Source organism: Mytilus galloprovincialis, chromosome 9 (genome assembly GCF_965363235.1).
Source record: "Mytilus galloprovincialis chromosome 9, xbMytGall1.hap1.1, whole genome shotgun sequence".
NCBI lineage: Eukaryota > Metazoa > Mollusca > Bivalvia > Mytilida > Mytilidae > Mytilus > Mytilus galloprovincialis.
In genome coordinates, this window is record NC_134846.1 from 62,602,186 (window position 1) to 62,619,394 (window position 17,209).

A 17,209-nucleotide genomic window follows, 5' to 3' on the forward strand; every position below is an offset into this window, starting at 1 on the left:
TTTTAAGTAACATAGTACATAAAAGTTTACTAAATAACACATTGTTTTAGGTTAGGTGAATTTACATGGAATATCATTTAACACATACAATCAATTGATGTTTATCAATAATTTCACTTGGCAAAATACTGCTAATTAAATGAGTATCCTTCAGTCAAAATATGCAGAAACTTAAAAATATAAACAAATAACAAATATGTATAGAAATGAATCAAATTCAAACCCTCAAGAAAATAAAAAAGCAACACCCTCAATTTATGAAAGAATAAATGTTTATTTAGTAATCAATAAAATCAGTAACATTTGAGTGTGTTTCATTGTGTACACTAGTTGTTATGTCTGTTGGTCAAATATTCATGAATTATCAAATTTTTTTACTGAAAAAGTTTGGTTATTCTATCAAATATCTTTTCTATTTTCAAATATTTTTTTTGTCGTAGTTTAACATGTTTAAACAAGTTTTAACAAGCCAAGGGAGGATGTAAAAAATATGAAAAATTGGAAAAATGTAGAATGGATGATCAGCCATAAAATTTCACTGACCAATCTTATTTTGTAAATCTACAGATTGTTGTGTACAGTATTCAAGGGGAATAACTTCTACCTATGCTACATAAAAGCACATTATATAAAATAGATTAAGTTTCTATTCAAAGTGTACATGTAGTTCGATGAGAAGCACAATGTACACAATCTAATAATTTAATTTTAGATTAGTTTTTTCTATCCATTTTCTGTGTCTTTGTTATTAACATCAAATACTACTTCTTCTTTACAATAACCTTCTTTTCTTTATGTGGCTGAAAAACAAGTCATCAAATGAATTACAAATTTATAGCTCTTCAACTCTCATAGGAATAAAAATCCTTTCAAAACAGTGAATAAGTACTTAAGGTGGTACCTAACACTACAGTGAGATAACTCTGTAAAATCAGCAGAACGTTTTAATGACGTTGTGTTCTTAAGGGAATATTAAGCTTCTCAATGATCAAAATTGGTGTTTGTCAAACTGCTATATAACCAGTGTAATTTTTCTGACAAAACGGTTGGTTCAAATTTTTTAAAATTTTTATTTTTTTGGTTAAAGGGTCAAAGTAAATACTTTGACAAAATTTTATGAAAATTAAACGAGCCAAATTAATTTTAGTGAAAGTGTTGGGTACCACCTTAAGGGGGCTCGCGGGTCTAAATCAACTTTTTTTTCTAATATAGGATTTTTCTATTTTTTTCTATGATTTAACTTTATCTTATACCTAATAGAAATATAAAATAAAAATATGGGGTCACCCAATTTAAGCTCACGATCTGCCTCCGAAAGAAGCATACATTTTTGTTTTTTTCTGTTGAACTAATAGGAGAAATATTGGTGATATCGAAATAAAAAAGAACTAAATTACAGAAATCACTTAAATTTTACAAATATTTAGTTTATGTACAGTCTGATTGAAAACAATAATAAAAAATATAGGTCACCGATGAGTTAAAAAAGATATTCCCATTTCAACTTCAAAAAATGACATTTTTGCACCAAAGGGAGATAATTTGGAGCTTTTTCAATCATTTAACCATTTTTAAAGTCATCCATGGGCAAACCAAATCGATTTGTCCGGGTGGATTTTTGTACCATATCATAAAGTAATAAATAATAGTGTAATAAATAAAATTTGTAATGAAAAAGCAAATGTTTGATTTTTTTGCTGTTTTTTTTATACCCGCGAGCCTCTTTTTTTAAGTCTGAATTTTACTCTTTTTCATTCTTTCTTCTAGTTATTCATTAAATAACTTTCTTGAAGTTTCTCAGAAATATATTGTAACCTGCCTAATCGGACACCTGAGTATTCAATAATCCTGCTTTAACTGGCACATTTTTCTGATCCCAAAATATGCTTATCCTTGCAAAACAGTTTTTTCGACACCCTGCTTAATTTTGGAAAAAAATCTGGTCCACCAGTGTGTTAGATAACTGTACTTTCAAGTGAATGTACTTTCAAGTTAAATAAAGTTAAGATTTTTTTTTAATGTAAATAAATGGTTTCATTAAGGGTACATACAAGCATAATATAGTACCTGACATTTTATTCCAACCTGCTATACTTACTGGTAAAATTTGAAAAGAGCATGTCAAATCTTCTGAAACTACTAATACTGCACCAGCATTGTCAAATTCTCCACAATAGTTAGGTGCACTAAATAAAGTCAGTAGCTGGAAAATAAAGAATTATCATAATCACAAAAGCGACAAGATGTATATGCATTAGATAGAAATAAACTACAGAAAAATCTTACATGCAGGCATAATCTAAAGCCAACTGCACAAACATGCATTGAAGGTTCAAACAATTGTAAGTTATCTGTATCCATCAATCGACTAATGCACTTTTTACTCTGATGGATAGTTGTCTCATTGGCAATAATATCACCTAATTTTTTTTATATAGTAAAATAGCTCTAGAAAAACTTGTATTTGATGATGAAAGGGAGGGGGGTAAAGACCTTGACTACCCATTGTGGTCTTGCACGGTCGACTTGTATTTGGTGTTTGAATATCCCCTTATATATGACTATATATATATAAGTACCATAACTCTAGAACAAACCAGAAAATTTTCATATGAAAAACAAGTCTGCATTCACCAATCTCAACAGTGTATTTTTAAGTTTGTAGTAATTTGAATAACATGGAAACAATTATTGTCATTCTGCAGGTTACAGTCCCATAAACCTGTTATGATTATATTTTTTTCAAAAGGTATCTTACTCTCACATTTACAAATGCCAATAATGTGTAAAATTTCTAGTAAATCTGGGTATGTAAGTTTTTTACACACTTCCTATAGATAAATTCTATCATTTTTTTTCTTTATCCCAAAACCAGAAAGCTGATTTAAAACTTAGTATGTTGCATTAACAAAGCTTTTTAAAAAAGGATGCCAATTTACTACTAGTTTTAACACTTATACATACACTTCTCTTCTGGAAAAATTGGTATCCATCTTCTACAACCTGCAAGAAAAAAAATAAACATTATAATTGAAAAGTTTAAAATCTTCAAAGAGAATTTAACTATGAAGAAAAAACACTTTAAAAAATCCATTTAATTTGTGGGAGTTCAGCAATCATTCAATGGACATCTGATTTCCTTCCAAATTCAAACTGAATCCCCATCCCCACAGGCCATGTAGCCTTTTATGATGGTCAAAATCTCCTTCGATGAAAAAAACCTCCCCAATAACCAAATTGTTGCATTTAGCTTTCTTTTACACTATTAATATTTAGCTATATTGTAATTATTCATATATAAAATAAGTTCTTATACTGGATCTCACCAAAATACTTTCATATGAAACTGTATTGTAGACACTACCTTTTTTTGGCCAGACCAGTTACTCTTCAATTAAGTTATGCTCATAAAAAGGTGTTAACAGTATGGAGTGAAATCTAGCATTTCTGCATATATGATGCTGTATAAAAACACTTCTCTTTAATCTTACCTGATGTGCCCTTGCTATTAATGTTAAGTCATGCTTATTCAGGAAATCTAACACTACATCACCACCGAAGGTGTAGGACACTCCTCTGTCATTTTCTCCCCAACCTGTTATATCCTAAAAAGAAACTACAGATTTTTAGTTGATGTAATCTATTACAGCCTTCTTATATTTATGATACATTTTAATTCACTGGACAAATTTTAGACATGTTTTTTGTCAAATTTGCTTTCTATACAAATGATCACATATTTAGATTCAAGCAGTAATATTTCAGAAAATGCATTATTTATTTTTTTTAAAGTTCAATGGTCGACAGCCACATGCCAAATTTTACTAAAATTTGTGACACCGTCCTTTATTTTACCTTGACCTCAATATTGTAGATTCATTTATTTTTGTGGGAACCAATTTTGTGGATTAATAAGAAAAATCATGTTTTCATGTGTATCTGATATTTTACAAAAATCTGCATACAAGCTTTAATTGTTGAACAATGAAATGCATGGCTCACCTGTTCCAACAAAATGGTATCCCACAGTACCTTTCAATATGTTATTTGTATTTGTACAGATGTATCTAAAATTCTAACTAAGTCAATACTCTCTATTATTGGATGTGAATAAAGAAATGTCATGCCTGGAGAGGGATTTATGAAAATTGATATTTTTTTTTTAAATTATGTATTTGCTGATGATTCTACTGACCTCATCTGGATCTGCCCATAAAAGATCACATATCAAACCATGGTCAGGAACATCCAATGGCCTTTCCAATTTATTCAACTAAAAAAGACTCATTATGTTATAGGAACTATAAATGCAAATAATCTACCATTATATTTTTTTGCATTATTCTTTTCTTTACAGTCTGAAAACCTTTTTGGTCTGTAGGGTGGTGGGGTGAGGGGTTTGACATACATATGGGAGATATATTATTTTACCCCACTATGAATAACATTCTAATCAATTGTGTGTATAAATTGTTCATCATAGGCTATCTTTATGAAACACAACCACCACCCATCGAATATTAAAATAAGTGTGTTCAATCCCCATCAAAATCAATTCTGGAACTGCCTTTAGATACCAATATTTAAGATTTTGAACGTCATGGTTTTTTTGGTTTTTTTAAAGAGTGTGACTTGCATAAAGTCTAATCTTTTCATTTTGTATTGGAATTGTCTAGCTGCATGAAAGTATGACACAATGTTCACATGGCTAATCTTTCTCTCTTATAATTATGCAAACTTACTTGAGACATCTCTTTTAGATCTGGAGACAAGCCTCCATGCATACAAAATATTGTGTCTTCCACTACAGCAGCTAAAAATGATATAGCAACAAACAAAATAATTTCATAATCAGTAAAGGGTAAAGATTGCTTTTATAAAGCAAGTTAAACCTAAATTGAATTTTAAATTGAATTTAGCAATCATACCAATTTGAGACAATTGGTATTATCATTTTTGCCCAAATTTGTATTTGAACCTATTTTTAGACCAAATAGGTACAAACACCATGCAAGAATTATGTCATTTTCAATAACATTGATTTCTTGACAAGTTTGGTTAAACACATACAAGTTAATGACTTATTTGATCTTCAAAGGATAACTTTGATTATATAGAAATTGGATTTGAAGCATCAACTTCTATTAAGTTTAAGTCCAAGAAGTTGCAATTGTAATTTTCAAAACAATTTTATTTTACTTTTCATTTTTCAATATTAAAATAAGGAGTCAGCTTTATATGCTATTAAAAAAACTGAGCAAGAGAGAAATGAAATGTTAAGGAAACCGTTTGAAACAACCAAGAGAGCTGCATGCATGGCAGCTAAAATTATATAGGAAACTATGTCATTTTCCAATTTTTTTTAACAAAGTGAACTATTCTAAAATAAGCAGTATGCTGTTACCTATGCAGCTGAAATAATGTATAAAAATTCAAAAATTCAAATAATCAAAAACTTGCTAACTAAAATTATTTTAGTTAGCCAGTTTTTGATTATTTCAATTTTGGTATTTTATATTTTAGTAAAATAATACCTATAGGCAAACAGTTAAAACAATCTGTAAATGTCTTCCATAATTTAATGTTGTATCTTCTTTTACATTCATCGTAAAACCCGTATATTCTGCAAAATCAAACAGCTTTTTTACTTTTTATGTTTAATATGTTTTCCTATGGTTTTGTTTGTGAAATGCATTTTGTGTATATGTTTGTATTATTTGTCACAAACTTATTGTTTAGAGATTATATGACAATAAATATTTGAATTAAATTGAATTGAATATAACTATTTAGTGTATGTAAAAAAAAATATAATCATAATGAATATTCATAACATGCAGGCTATTTCATGGCATAAACCAAACACTAATCAAATAAACTGAAGATATCTTCCAACATTTCAAATTTTGTTTTATGTTGTCTGCATAAATACCCAGTTTTAGATGCAAGGAATAATAAGATACACATCTTTCTGAATTAATTCTAGGGTAGTGATTAACAAAAGACATGTTCATTGTGGATAAATGCAGAGAGTCAAGATTTTGTTTTGGAATTTTTTCATATTGACATTTAATTTGTTGAATGGATATATATTTCAAAGGATTTGACATGTATTCAAAACCCTTTTTTCTTTTTGCTTGACAATATAAACTGTCAACTTACCTGTTAATTGATGCACATTCATGATTACCCCTCAGCAAGAAGAAATTTTTAGGGTACTTAATTTTATAAGCCAAAAGTAAACATATAGTTTCCAGTGACCTTTTTCCTCTGAAATACATAAAAATCATACAATATATATATATATAAAAATTATTATAGTTTAAACATATTTATTTATAGTGGATTGGGTAACAAGTTTTGCAACTTATATTAATCCCTTCTCACTTTGCGGGTTTGAGTGCTGCCTTGTAGCATCATTAGCCTGCCCTTTTTCTAAATTTACAAGGGTGTCTTTAACTTGCAGAAGATATGGGTCTCTCTTAACACGGGTCAGCCATTTATTGTCCCCTTCCAACGGACTATCATTGTTTCCTCAAGACTATACTCGCAAATGGTGTCAAGGGAGAGTCGAAAATTCAGTATCAAATTATTGATAAGTAGTGTTGCAGTAGAGTATTTTGCTGTAAGATAACTAACTTTAACATAGCAAAATTAGAATCATACAAAATAGTTTCCTTTCATGTACATGTATTTAAAGTCATATTTTACAAAGATTAACTATATTAACAACTTTCAAGTATTACAGGTATAATTTAATTAAGGATGTACACCTCTGAGGAGCCAAAAATTTCTAGAATTAAACTTTTTTTCTTAACCTGATTTTTGGGTTTATAAGACTGTAACAAAATAATTGGTGAAGTAAAAAACATATGGTGGTGCACTTCTTTTTTTGCTACAGCCCTTTGAAAATGCCCAATTTTGATGATTTTCCCATTTTTCATCGATTTTTACCTATTTTTGGGCTATTATCGTGAAAAAAATCACAGTTCCACAATTAAACTTTTTTTCATACTTTCTATAAAGATGAAGTGGACCAATCTGAATACATTATACCTAAGAAAACTATAGGTAGGTGTTAATATAAGAAAGTTTTATCAAATTTTGACGCTTTTTTGTGTAAAATTTACCATGCTGTTAATTTTGTATTTTTGTGATTTTTCTCAGTTTTAAGAATACAATGCCTATTATTTTCAACTTATTTTGTTATACATGATTGAAAAAATGCAAGAATGTAAGAAATTTGAAAAGACCAAAACGATAGGGTTGTACATGATTCTTGTAAAATAATTTTTTGTATCCCTCACCCATTTTCTCAAATTTTTGGCTAAAAATACTGACTTGATTGGTCTTTAAATTTGAAAACTGGATTACTCAAAAACCATTCATTGTAAATACACAATTTTTTCACAGAGTTATTTTTTATTATGATATTTTTAAGATTCATTGATATTTTCCACTTGTATCACATGTTTTCAAAATGATTCAAGAACGAGATTTAAACGAGACTGAAAAGACAGAAGAATACATCCTTAAATCTGCAACATGTTGGGGATATATTTACATACACAAATTACTTGTAATAAACAACCAACATTGGAAATTGTTTTATTTAACACCATTGTGTCCCAGGTAAGAGTTGTCTTATTGACACTCTACATCTCTTTTAGTACTACCTGTTATGTCTATGTGGTGTAGGTACCAATTTTTTAATATTACATTTATATTGTGTTACAGATCAAACTTATTTGTTCAGTGTATGTTTACTTGTTTTTATCAAAATGTCTTCGTAAACGAGTTAAGCTATTTCAATGTGTCTTTATAGGATGTAATGTTGTACTTTTCAGCGTTAGGGTGAAGGTTGGCACCTGTTAAAAAGTTTAAACCCCACTACATTTTTATGCACCTGTCCTTAGTTGATTACCTGTTGTTCAGTGTTTTTCCTATGTTGGTGTGGTTAATAGGTGTTTCTCCTTTCTTGTTTATTTTATAGATAAGATGGTTGGTTTTCCTGTTTGAATTGTTTTAGACTACCTGTAGTAATTTTGGAGCTCTTTACAGCTTGCTGTTCAGTGTGAGGCAAGGTTTTGGGTTAAAGGCAGTACTTTGATCTAGAAATGTTAACTTTTTATACATTGTGACTTGGATGGAGAGCTGTCTCATTGGCACTCATACCGGTACTAGACTTTTTCTTATTCATATCAATAAAGCTAACCTGTCCACATAATCCCCCAAAAATAAATAATTAGCATCTGGTGGGTAACCACACTTATCAAAGTGTCTTAACATATCTTCATACTGTCCATGTATATCACCAACAATATTGACAGGGGAGGCAACTTCTACAATCATAGGTTGTTCCAAAAACAATTCCCTCGATAGCTGGCATAATTGCCTTATTTGAGTTTCTGGCAACTGAACCTGTAAATATAAATTGTAGTAGAATATGGTAAATAAAGATATAATATAATTTCATTAATATTTGACCAGGATTATAATTTTTTTTCCCTTTTCAACCCTAACCTTTATAATAAGCAGTATTCATTTAGAAAAAAGGAAATTTCAAAATTTTAAAAACTTTTCACTCTGCGCTCATTTTAATTTGTAATCCATTATTTTATACCATGAAAAAACACAAGAATGTGTGTCTACCAAATTATAACAAGAATGTGTCCAAAGTACACGGATGCCCCACTCGCACTATCATTTTCCATGTTCAATGGACCGTGAAAATGGGTAAAAAATATAATTAGGCATTAAAATTAGAAAGATCATATCATAGGGAACATTTGTACTAAGTTTCAAGTTGATTGGACTTCAACTTCATCAAAAACTACCTAGACCAAAAACTTTAACCTGAAACTCTTACTTTCTTTTTCTATGTTCAGTGGACCGTGAAATTGGGGTCAAAAGTTTAATTTGTCTTTAAAATTAGAAAGATCATATCATAAGGAACATATGTACTAAGTTTCAGCGTCATCAAAAACTACCTTGACCAAAAACTTTAACCTGAAGCGGGACAGACGGACGGACGAACGGACGGACGGACGAACGAACGGACGAACGGACACACAGACCAGAAAACATAATGCCCCTCTACTATCGTAGGTGGGGCATAAAAATTGTTTACAACGTAACAGATGAACATATGCATGTACACCTGCAATACCAATCAAATTCAATCATCATAAATTTCCAACAAACCTGCTTGTTTGGAGATTCCTTAATGGAAAGAAGTTGCTCCACTATACTGTCCACATCTAGGTCTTTATTAATCATTTTGTAAATCAATAATAATACTGCTCAGTCATTTCTATTTCTGAAAAACAAACATCAAAAGCATTATTATTGCATAAATACAAATTAAATTTCCTAGATAAATTACTTTCTAATAAAAATTCTTTTTCATACTACACACAAAGGCAAAAATTTGAATGCTTTTTCATGTGTCCATGTCAGAGAAAAGTTTTAAAATGTTGAATTTGAAGATATCAACTGTTTCAAACAAGTAATAGATACCAATTGTGAATTATATTTTAAGTGATTATAATCATAAAAAAACTTGCTACAAAGACTGATCGCAATTCATGAACAATTCAGTGTACTTATAGTCCTACATGTAAGTCTTTGTGATACCTCAGTATAAACATTTTCCCAAAAGAATTTAAGATCATATAAATTTGATATTGAGTTCTTAATTCTTTCAGTATAATGTCAATGAACTGCATGTAACCAACATCTAAATGATTGACAGATAGAAAAGTCATCCCGTTCTGTTGGACATATTATGTGTACTGTTTTTGAGCTTCTAATTAAGAAATACTTGATGCAAGCTACTTTATTTTAGTTTTAACATGGGTATGCATTATATTCCTGTCAGATTATTTTTGCCCAAGCGATAGTGACACAAATATAATGCTTCCCATGTTAAAAACTACCATAAATTATAGCTTGCATCAATTATTTCGATTCTGATTAGGACAATTAATTTAATTTCTATGTCAGATGTGTAAAAGTATAGAGTGATTGTGTAGGCTCTTCCATGAACTTCCCTTTCTTAATTGTAAACGAGTATGTGTAGGCTCTTCCATGAACCTCCCTTTCTTGATTGTAAAACTTCGAATTCTAGCCTGAAAATTAAACAAAAATCACTGGAAATACGCATTTGCTACGTGAACTCAAGTTAATTCAAAGGTGGCCGGAGATATGGGAAATTTCCCTGAATATATGAGATGTCCAATTAATCGATTACGGAGGATAGCGTGCATGTGCTTGTACGGTAATGTGTTGACGTTACGTTACGTATCATTTTAGTAACGTCATTGAAATATGTATGGCAACGTAATCATGTGAAAAAACAACGTCTCGGCGCTGAAAGGGTTAAAAGGTCCTGCCCCATCACAAAAAAAAAAATTAAATAAATCATTTATGGATTTTGTTTCAAGAAATTTGTGATACATACTTTGTTCAATTACCTCAAGTAAGTCAGATATTGAATATTTCAAAGTTGAAAGAAATATGATTAGTAGTTATGAGGATCAATTAATAACATCATAAGAAAAATAACCAAAATGTATGTTGCGTTTTTAAGGTCCGTCAGTATATCACTAAATTATATACATCAGAGTAAAAAAAAATCGTTTAAACGCTCAGTCGATAAAATGTAAACGACGTCACCTATTTTTATGCGTTTATTTCATGCAATACACGAATCTTTCTTTCATTCTATTCTGTGTTTGTATAGATAGAGAATAGTATTTTTTATATCCTCAGTGCGCGAACCTGTCTCTCCACTTCGACACTCTTGACACTTGCAGTTCGTGACTTTTTGTTTCATTTTCGAGTCATGAACATGCAAATTGAATAAAGAAAACTAACATTTCTATATATCTGAACATTAACAGTGAATAATGTCTAAGCAAAAATTGTTATCTTTACACAGAATTCATCGATTTTCAACTGCTGTTGGCTTGGATGTACGTCACATCTGATTGGCGTCCATTTTGATTCTGAAGCTGGCTAGTCACATGATGGTTTCCATGCCAACCACATTTCCCCGCGAAAATTAAAAAGCCATGAATATATACTAGTCAAAGAGTAGAGCCAAGTTTAAAATCTAATAAAACCTTGCACTATTATTTTACATGTAAATATTTATTTATTTGTTACCAATAAACCGTGACAGAGACTGTATGATAGTCCCAGTCAATACCTGATATGACTGAAATATATAAGATCATATAAGATGTCAGTCATTCTAATCAATTCATACAATTGTTGTATTTTTGTAAGATCTACTATAAAACTGACTTTTTATTTCATTTAGCAAAGGATTTTAGAATCGTTAATTTAAAATTTCATGCGTATGAAGTACCAAGTTCCACTATAATTTAACTTTACTTTAAAATTTATTAACGAGGTCCGGACAGTACCAGATACAGTATATATAAAACCTAAGCTGCCTTCCAAATAACATACTACAAAAGTATTATATAAAATAAATAGTTTATAGAAACTCGATAGAAAAGGGTTGGTGGCCAACGGATTAAGGTGTTTTCCACTACGGACACCATAACTTTAAACAATAGAATTCACTGAGTAATCAAACACAAAGAAATGTAAAAGAAATTAGATAGATGGATTAACAAATTGTCACTATAGCACTTAAATGCATTGAATTTCTAATTCGTATATGTGACCCCCCATATATGTGCAAAGCTTCCTGGTTATGTACTTTCCTTCATCATTTGTCTGTTTGGCAATTATACCCAATATTTCAGTCTTAATTTTTTCCTGCAAATTCGTTTTATACCTTACATCCTTGATTAAATATTTATGGTATTGCACATCATTGACAAAACAAAAAAACCGTGAAAATTGTTTATGCACATAGAGTCTGCATGCACATGACTAGTCTAGATGACAAGCTTTTCGATATGAGACTGAACAAAATGTGTATATGCAGCCAAATCGTCCCAATTGACAAAATAATTTGATTGGTTGATGGAGTTCAGTGACAATGGTTTCATGCATGTGTAAACGATTAGTTTTATGGCGAAAAATATATTTATGAATACATATAATTTGATTTGAACCATAAACAGGAAACTGCACTAACAATATCAAATTCAATAGAATGCCAAAAAAACAAAACAAAAAAACATCAAACAAAACAAATATATACAACAGTTTCTCATTAATCTGCTGTTTTACCAAAATCTGTAAATATATATAATTTAGTTTTTTTATAAAGAACTTGTTCAAATGCAAAATTACTTACCAATATCAACCGATAAGAATGTCTTACCTGTCAGAAACGAAGTTGTAAATTTTAGACTCTTTAGTAGGAGAAAGTAACTGATTTCAAATAAACCACATATTTACTTTGAAATATTAATCAAATAAATTTATAAGTACAATGTTTAAATTGAAATGATTAACCTTCGATGTCTATAACACAGTACATTGTAATACTATTTAAATTCTTACAATATTTAGAAATCTTTTCTCCACAAACTTACTTATAATAATTTTGAAAAATCGATTTTACTCGACCATTAGTCAAACAGCACATTAAACAAGACAATTGTTTGACTATTAAATGCCGTTCCGACGACATTCAAACTGTAACTATCAATAAATAATATCTTTTGAATTAACTTTTACAAATAGTTTTTGAGTGGTTGCAAGAATTACAAAACTTAATACATTAAACTGCACAAAATTCGATATCACACTGTCTCTTCTAGGGAATTTTGTAATCATGACCCGCGTCTAGCTGCGAATTAATTATTCCGCCACATTTGCCGTGTTTTATTTTGTTTTGCTTATTTTGCGTCAAATATGAATTCAAAACCACCAGCCAGTCAGAAAGAAAGAAAGAGAGACACTTAGAAATAAAACTGAGTTCATCCATACATAACTGAATTTCGGCAATCGGATTATCCTGCATGGTATCGTTGATGAGTTTATTTGCATAAAGATAAGTTGTCCATTTCTGTGGTAACGTGGATCTAGCGTGCTCGAGTGCGGGTGGTCGAAAGTTTGATTCACCTTCAGGTTAAACCAAAGACTTGAATTACTGATATTGACTTTTTTCTACTTCTCCACTAAGAATGCGGCATCACTTAGAAGTTAGAGCAAAGAATGGTTAACCAAGAGTAATACTTATAAATGTGCCTAGGTAGGGTGACATGTCTCCATGAGGACTGTTACCTCCTGAACTTTAGCACGTTAAAATCGGCTTAATAAAAAGTAGGTTTCATATTATGCTTTCGTCCAAGATATGTATCTTATTTGCTAAAGGATATAAAACAGCAATCCATCATTCTGCTTCATTCTTTACAGCCAATTCCATTGAGTGATTGCGTGTAGGCAAAGGTAATATCTTTGATTAGCTTGCTTGCTAGCTGAACCGCGAAGTCATTATTAGGTAAAGTAAACTACCCATATTTCGAAGTAGCCTAGTCATACAGACAGATAGATTGGTTACCTGTCGGGATAGTCTACTCTTAAAGGAGGACAGTTTACCTTACCTAACACTGACTTCACGGTTCAGCTAGCAAGCAAACTAACCAAATTAAGATATTACCATCTACATACACACTCAATGGAATCGGCTGTAATTTGTTCTAGAGGGTTGATGCACTGCTGCAATTTTTAAAATGTAACTGTACACTGATTTACATTTCCAAATATGATTGTCAAAAGCTCAGTAATGGCAATGTCTTTAGCAGTTGAGATGTCGGCAATTTCTATGTAAAGAAGTTCTTCCTAGATTAGGACTAGTTTTAGCAGAGATTTCAGCAATGTATATGTCAAAGGCACTGGCTACGGTTACATTGAAATGTAACAATAATAAAAATATTATTGTTACATTGGAGACTAAATGCCGGAATGCATGGTTGGGTAAGGATCTGTTTAATTACGAATGTAACAATAATTATTAAGGCTACGGTTACATAGCGTTATTGTTACATGAAAAACAGCAATGTACGATGGGACTAGTAATATGTACTAGATAATAAAAAATGAAGACATTTATTTTATATTTGCAATACATACATTTATTACATACAATATATTTACTGTAATTTTTTTATTTACAATGACAATTTCTACAAATCAAGTAAGTGGTTTTTAAAGTCCGACACATTTTTGATGAACGAAATTGCGTCCTCCACGGTTACGTGTACATAAAGAAAATCTTAGTATTTAAGTTACAGTTAGCAAACTTTGCTTTTGATGTATCAATTTGGGTCAAGTTGTTTAGCTGTATGAAATTTATGTCTTGATTTTGTTTAAGTTTCGCCGGTTTAAAACGCATCGCAATTTTTTAAAGTGTTTCACCCTAAACAAAATTGGTTCAAAGTATAATGACAGTAATAAGAGTAGGTGTGCAGTTAAATACTTTAAAAAAGAAAAACCATTGAACTATATGTTTCGCCTTTGACACTCCTAATCTTGAGTAGTATCTTTAAGAACATCAAAAACATTAATACGTAAAACTATTCAAGTTAAACACAATTTAATTGTTGAATAATAATATTTAATATTTATCAGTATTACAAGTATTGTTTAGTACATATGAAATAATTAAGCAAAACAACTATAGAAGATTTAAGTTTAATAAATCTAGCGTACATTGCTGTTTTTCATGTAACAATAACGTAATGTAACCGTAGCCTCAGTAATTATTGTTACATTCGTAATTAATCGGTTCCTCACCCAACTTTGCATTCCGGTAATTAGTCTCCAATGTAACAATAATATTTTTATTATTGTTACATTTCCATGTAACCGTAGCCAGTGCCTATGTCAAAACTGATACTACACAGCAAGATTTTTGCACCATTACGGTAAACGACTGTTATTATCCTGAGATGTATGCAATGTCGATTTCCAGGACTAAAACAAAAATTTCTGCATGTCTGTCAAATATAGAAATAAAAGAGGGACGAAAGATACCAGAGGGACAGTCAAACTCATTAATCGGAAATAAACTGACAACGCCATGGCTAAAATTTAAAAAGACAAACAGACAAACAATAGTACACATGACTAAACATAGAAAACTAAAGAATAAGCAACACGAACCCCACCAAAAACTAGGGGTGATCTCAGGTGCATCAATTTTGAAGATGTGTTTGATAACCAATGAGACAACTTTCCACAAGATACCAAATGAAATAGAAGTTTTCGGGGGGGGGGGGGGCTATGGTTTTTTTTTCTGTGCAAACTTTTTTTTAAGCCTTCGGCGAAGAACAATCTATTTTTTTAGCGACAAACCAAAAACATTTTTTTTCTTTCAATTTTAGCATTACATATAGTGGCAGCTGAGGGTGAAACAAACAATTTTTTTTTCTCAGGGTCCAAAACAAATTATTTTTTTCACCAAAACCTGGAAACAAACTTTTTTTTCCAAAAAAAACCATAGCCCCCCCCCCCCAGAAAATCAGGGTAAAATGTAGATTTTAGCTTATAACTCTGAAATGAAAGCATTTAGAGCAAATCTGACAAGGGGTAAAATTGTTAATCAGGTTAACATCTATCATCTGCCCTGTAATTTTCAAATGAATCAGACAACTGGTTGATGGGTTGCTGCCCCTAAATTGGTAATCTTAAGGAAATTTTGACATTTTTAGTTATTAGCTTGAATATTATTATAGATAGAGATAAACTGTAAACAGCAGTAATGTACAGCAAAGTAAGACCTACAAATAAGTTTCGATGAGCAAAATGGGGAATTGACCGCTTAAGGAGTTATTGTCCTTTATAGTCAATTTTTAATCATTTTCAGTAATTTTTGGTAAATTTTTACAAAATGATTTTCTCTGTAACTACTGGGCAAAGTGCATTATAGATAGATATATTGTTAACAGCAAGAGTATTCAGTAAAGGAATATCTACAAACACATTAACATCACCAAAACACAATTTTGTCATGAATCCATCTACTTCCTTTGTTTAATATTCACATAGACCAAGGTGAGCGACACAGGCTCTAAAGAGCCTCTAGTTTATATTGACCTGCAGAAGTTCATTAAACTGATAACAGTGTATGTATGCATGTGTGTTATATTTCAGCTTGTCCTGTGTCAGATTCAAGAGGATGGATTTAAATGTACATTTAGTGATGATCAACCAATCAGTGATATATCTGAGTCAGAGCTTGTCTGTGCTATAGACATTACCTTTACCAGTATCAAAGAGTACAGAGTCACCATACCTTCAGCTGATTGTTGTGCATACCATTAGAGAATCAGATTAATATGCACATAGCCCAAGGTGAGCGACACAGAGCCTGTTGAGAATTCCGTTTATGATCTTTATGTTTATTGATACATAGGAACATCCTAGTATGGTGACAATAAGCTGCAAGTATACACGTAAAATTCATAGAGTGGACCTAAAAACGAGATTATATCACACTAATTGAAATGATGTAACTGGAGATAAAGGATACTACAGATACAGCTAAGGCAGCAACCATTTGATTTTCTGGGGGGGGGGGGGGGCTATGGGTTTTTTTTCGAAAAAAAAGTTTGTTTCCAGTTTTTGGAGAAAAAAATAATATTTTTTTGACCCTGAGAAAAAAAAATTGTTTGTTTCACCCTTAGCTGCCACTATATGTCATGTTAAAATTGAAAGAAAAAAATTGTTTTCATCTTGTCGCCCAAAAAATAGATTGTTTTTCGCCGAAGGCGAAAAAAAAGTTTACGTAGAAAAAAAAACCATAGCCCCCCCCCCCCCAGAAAATCAAATGGTTGCTGCCTAAGTCTGCCTCAAATCTTGACTTATATCTAGAAATTGACAATGAGGGTCGGTTGAAAACAAAACTTTATGACAAAAGAGGTGATTTCAGCTTCCTGATTGGGAGTTTTCCATTTCTATGTAGCAACATTCCAGTAGTGCCTGCATGCGGAGTATATATCTCCTAATTGATACGATATTTCCGTGCTTGTATTTCCTATAGTCATAATTTCCTAGATAGAGCATTGCTACTCACAAGGAAGCTATTAAACCAAGAGGTCCAAATGGTGAAGTTGAAATCATTCCTTTGTAAATTTTACGGACGCCATCACGAGTTGGTTGACCATTATAGAATAACCATTTCATAGATGATATCGGATATGTTCCTTATGTCGTAACTACAATACCCTTTCCCTTTTCACGAATGTGACCTACTGAATTTGTAATAAAATAAGAA

General features: G+C 31.0%; 1 protein-coding gene across 4 annotated transcripts; it reads right to left on the bottom strand.

Annotated features, from left to right (window-relative positions):
• Positions 1–483: 483 nt before the first annotated feature.
• LOC143045562 (uncharacterized) lies at positions 484–12,330 on the bottom strand. 4 transcript variants are annotated; one of them, XM_076218157.1, is made up of 11 exons: positions 12,308–12,330; positions 9,205–9,319; positions 8,216–8,421; positions 6,163–6,270; positions 5,535–5,623; positions 4,743–4,813; positions 4,196–4,273; positions 3,492–3,605; positions 2,965–3,003; positions 2,099–2,203; positions 484–800 (listed from the first exon to the last, which is right to left on the bottom strand). In XM_076218157.1, exons 2-11 carry the CDS (start codon positions 9,277–9,279, stop codon positions 762–764), a joined length of 924 nt encoding a protein of 307 aa, XP_076074272.1. In that variant the 5' UTR covers positions 9,280–9,319; positions 12,308–12,330; the 3' UTR covers positions 484–761. The 4 variants fall into 4 exon arrangements, with proteins under 4 accessions (XP_076074272.1, XP_076074273.1, XP_076074271.1 ...); XM_076218158.1 differs by lacking the exon at positions 12,308–12,330 and adding an exon at positions 12,281–12,299; XM_076218156.1 differs by lacking the exon at positions 12,308–12,330 and adding an exon at positions 10,939–11,028.
• Positions 12,331–17,209: the final 4,879 nt, after the last annotated feature.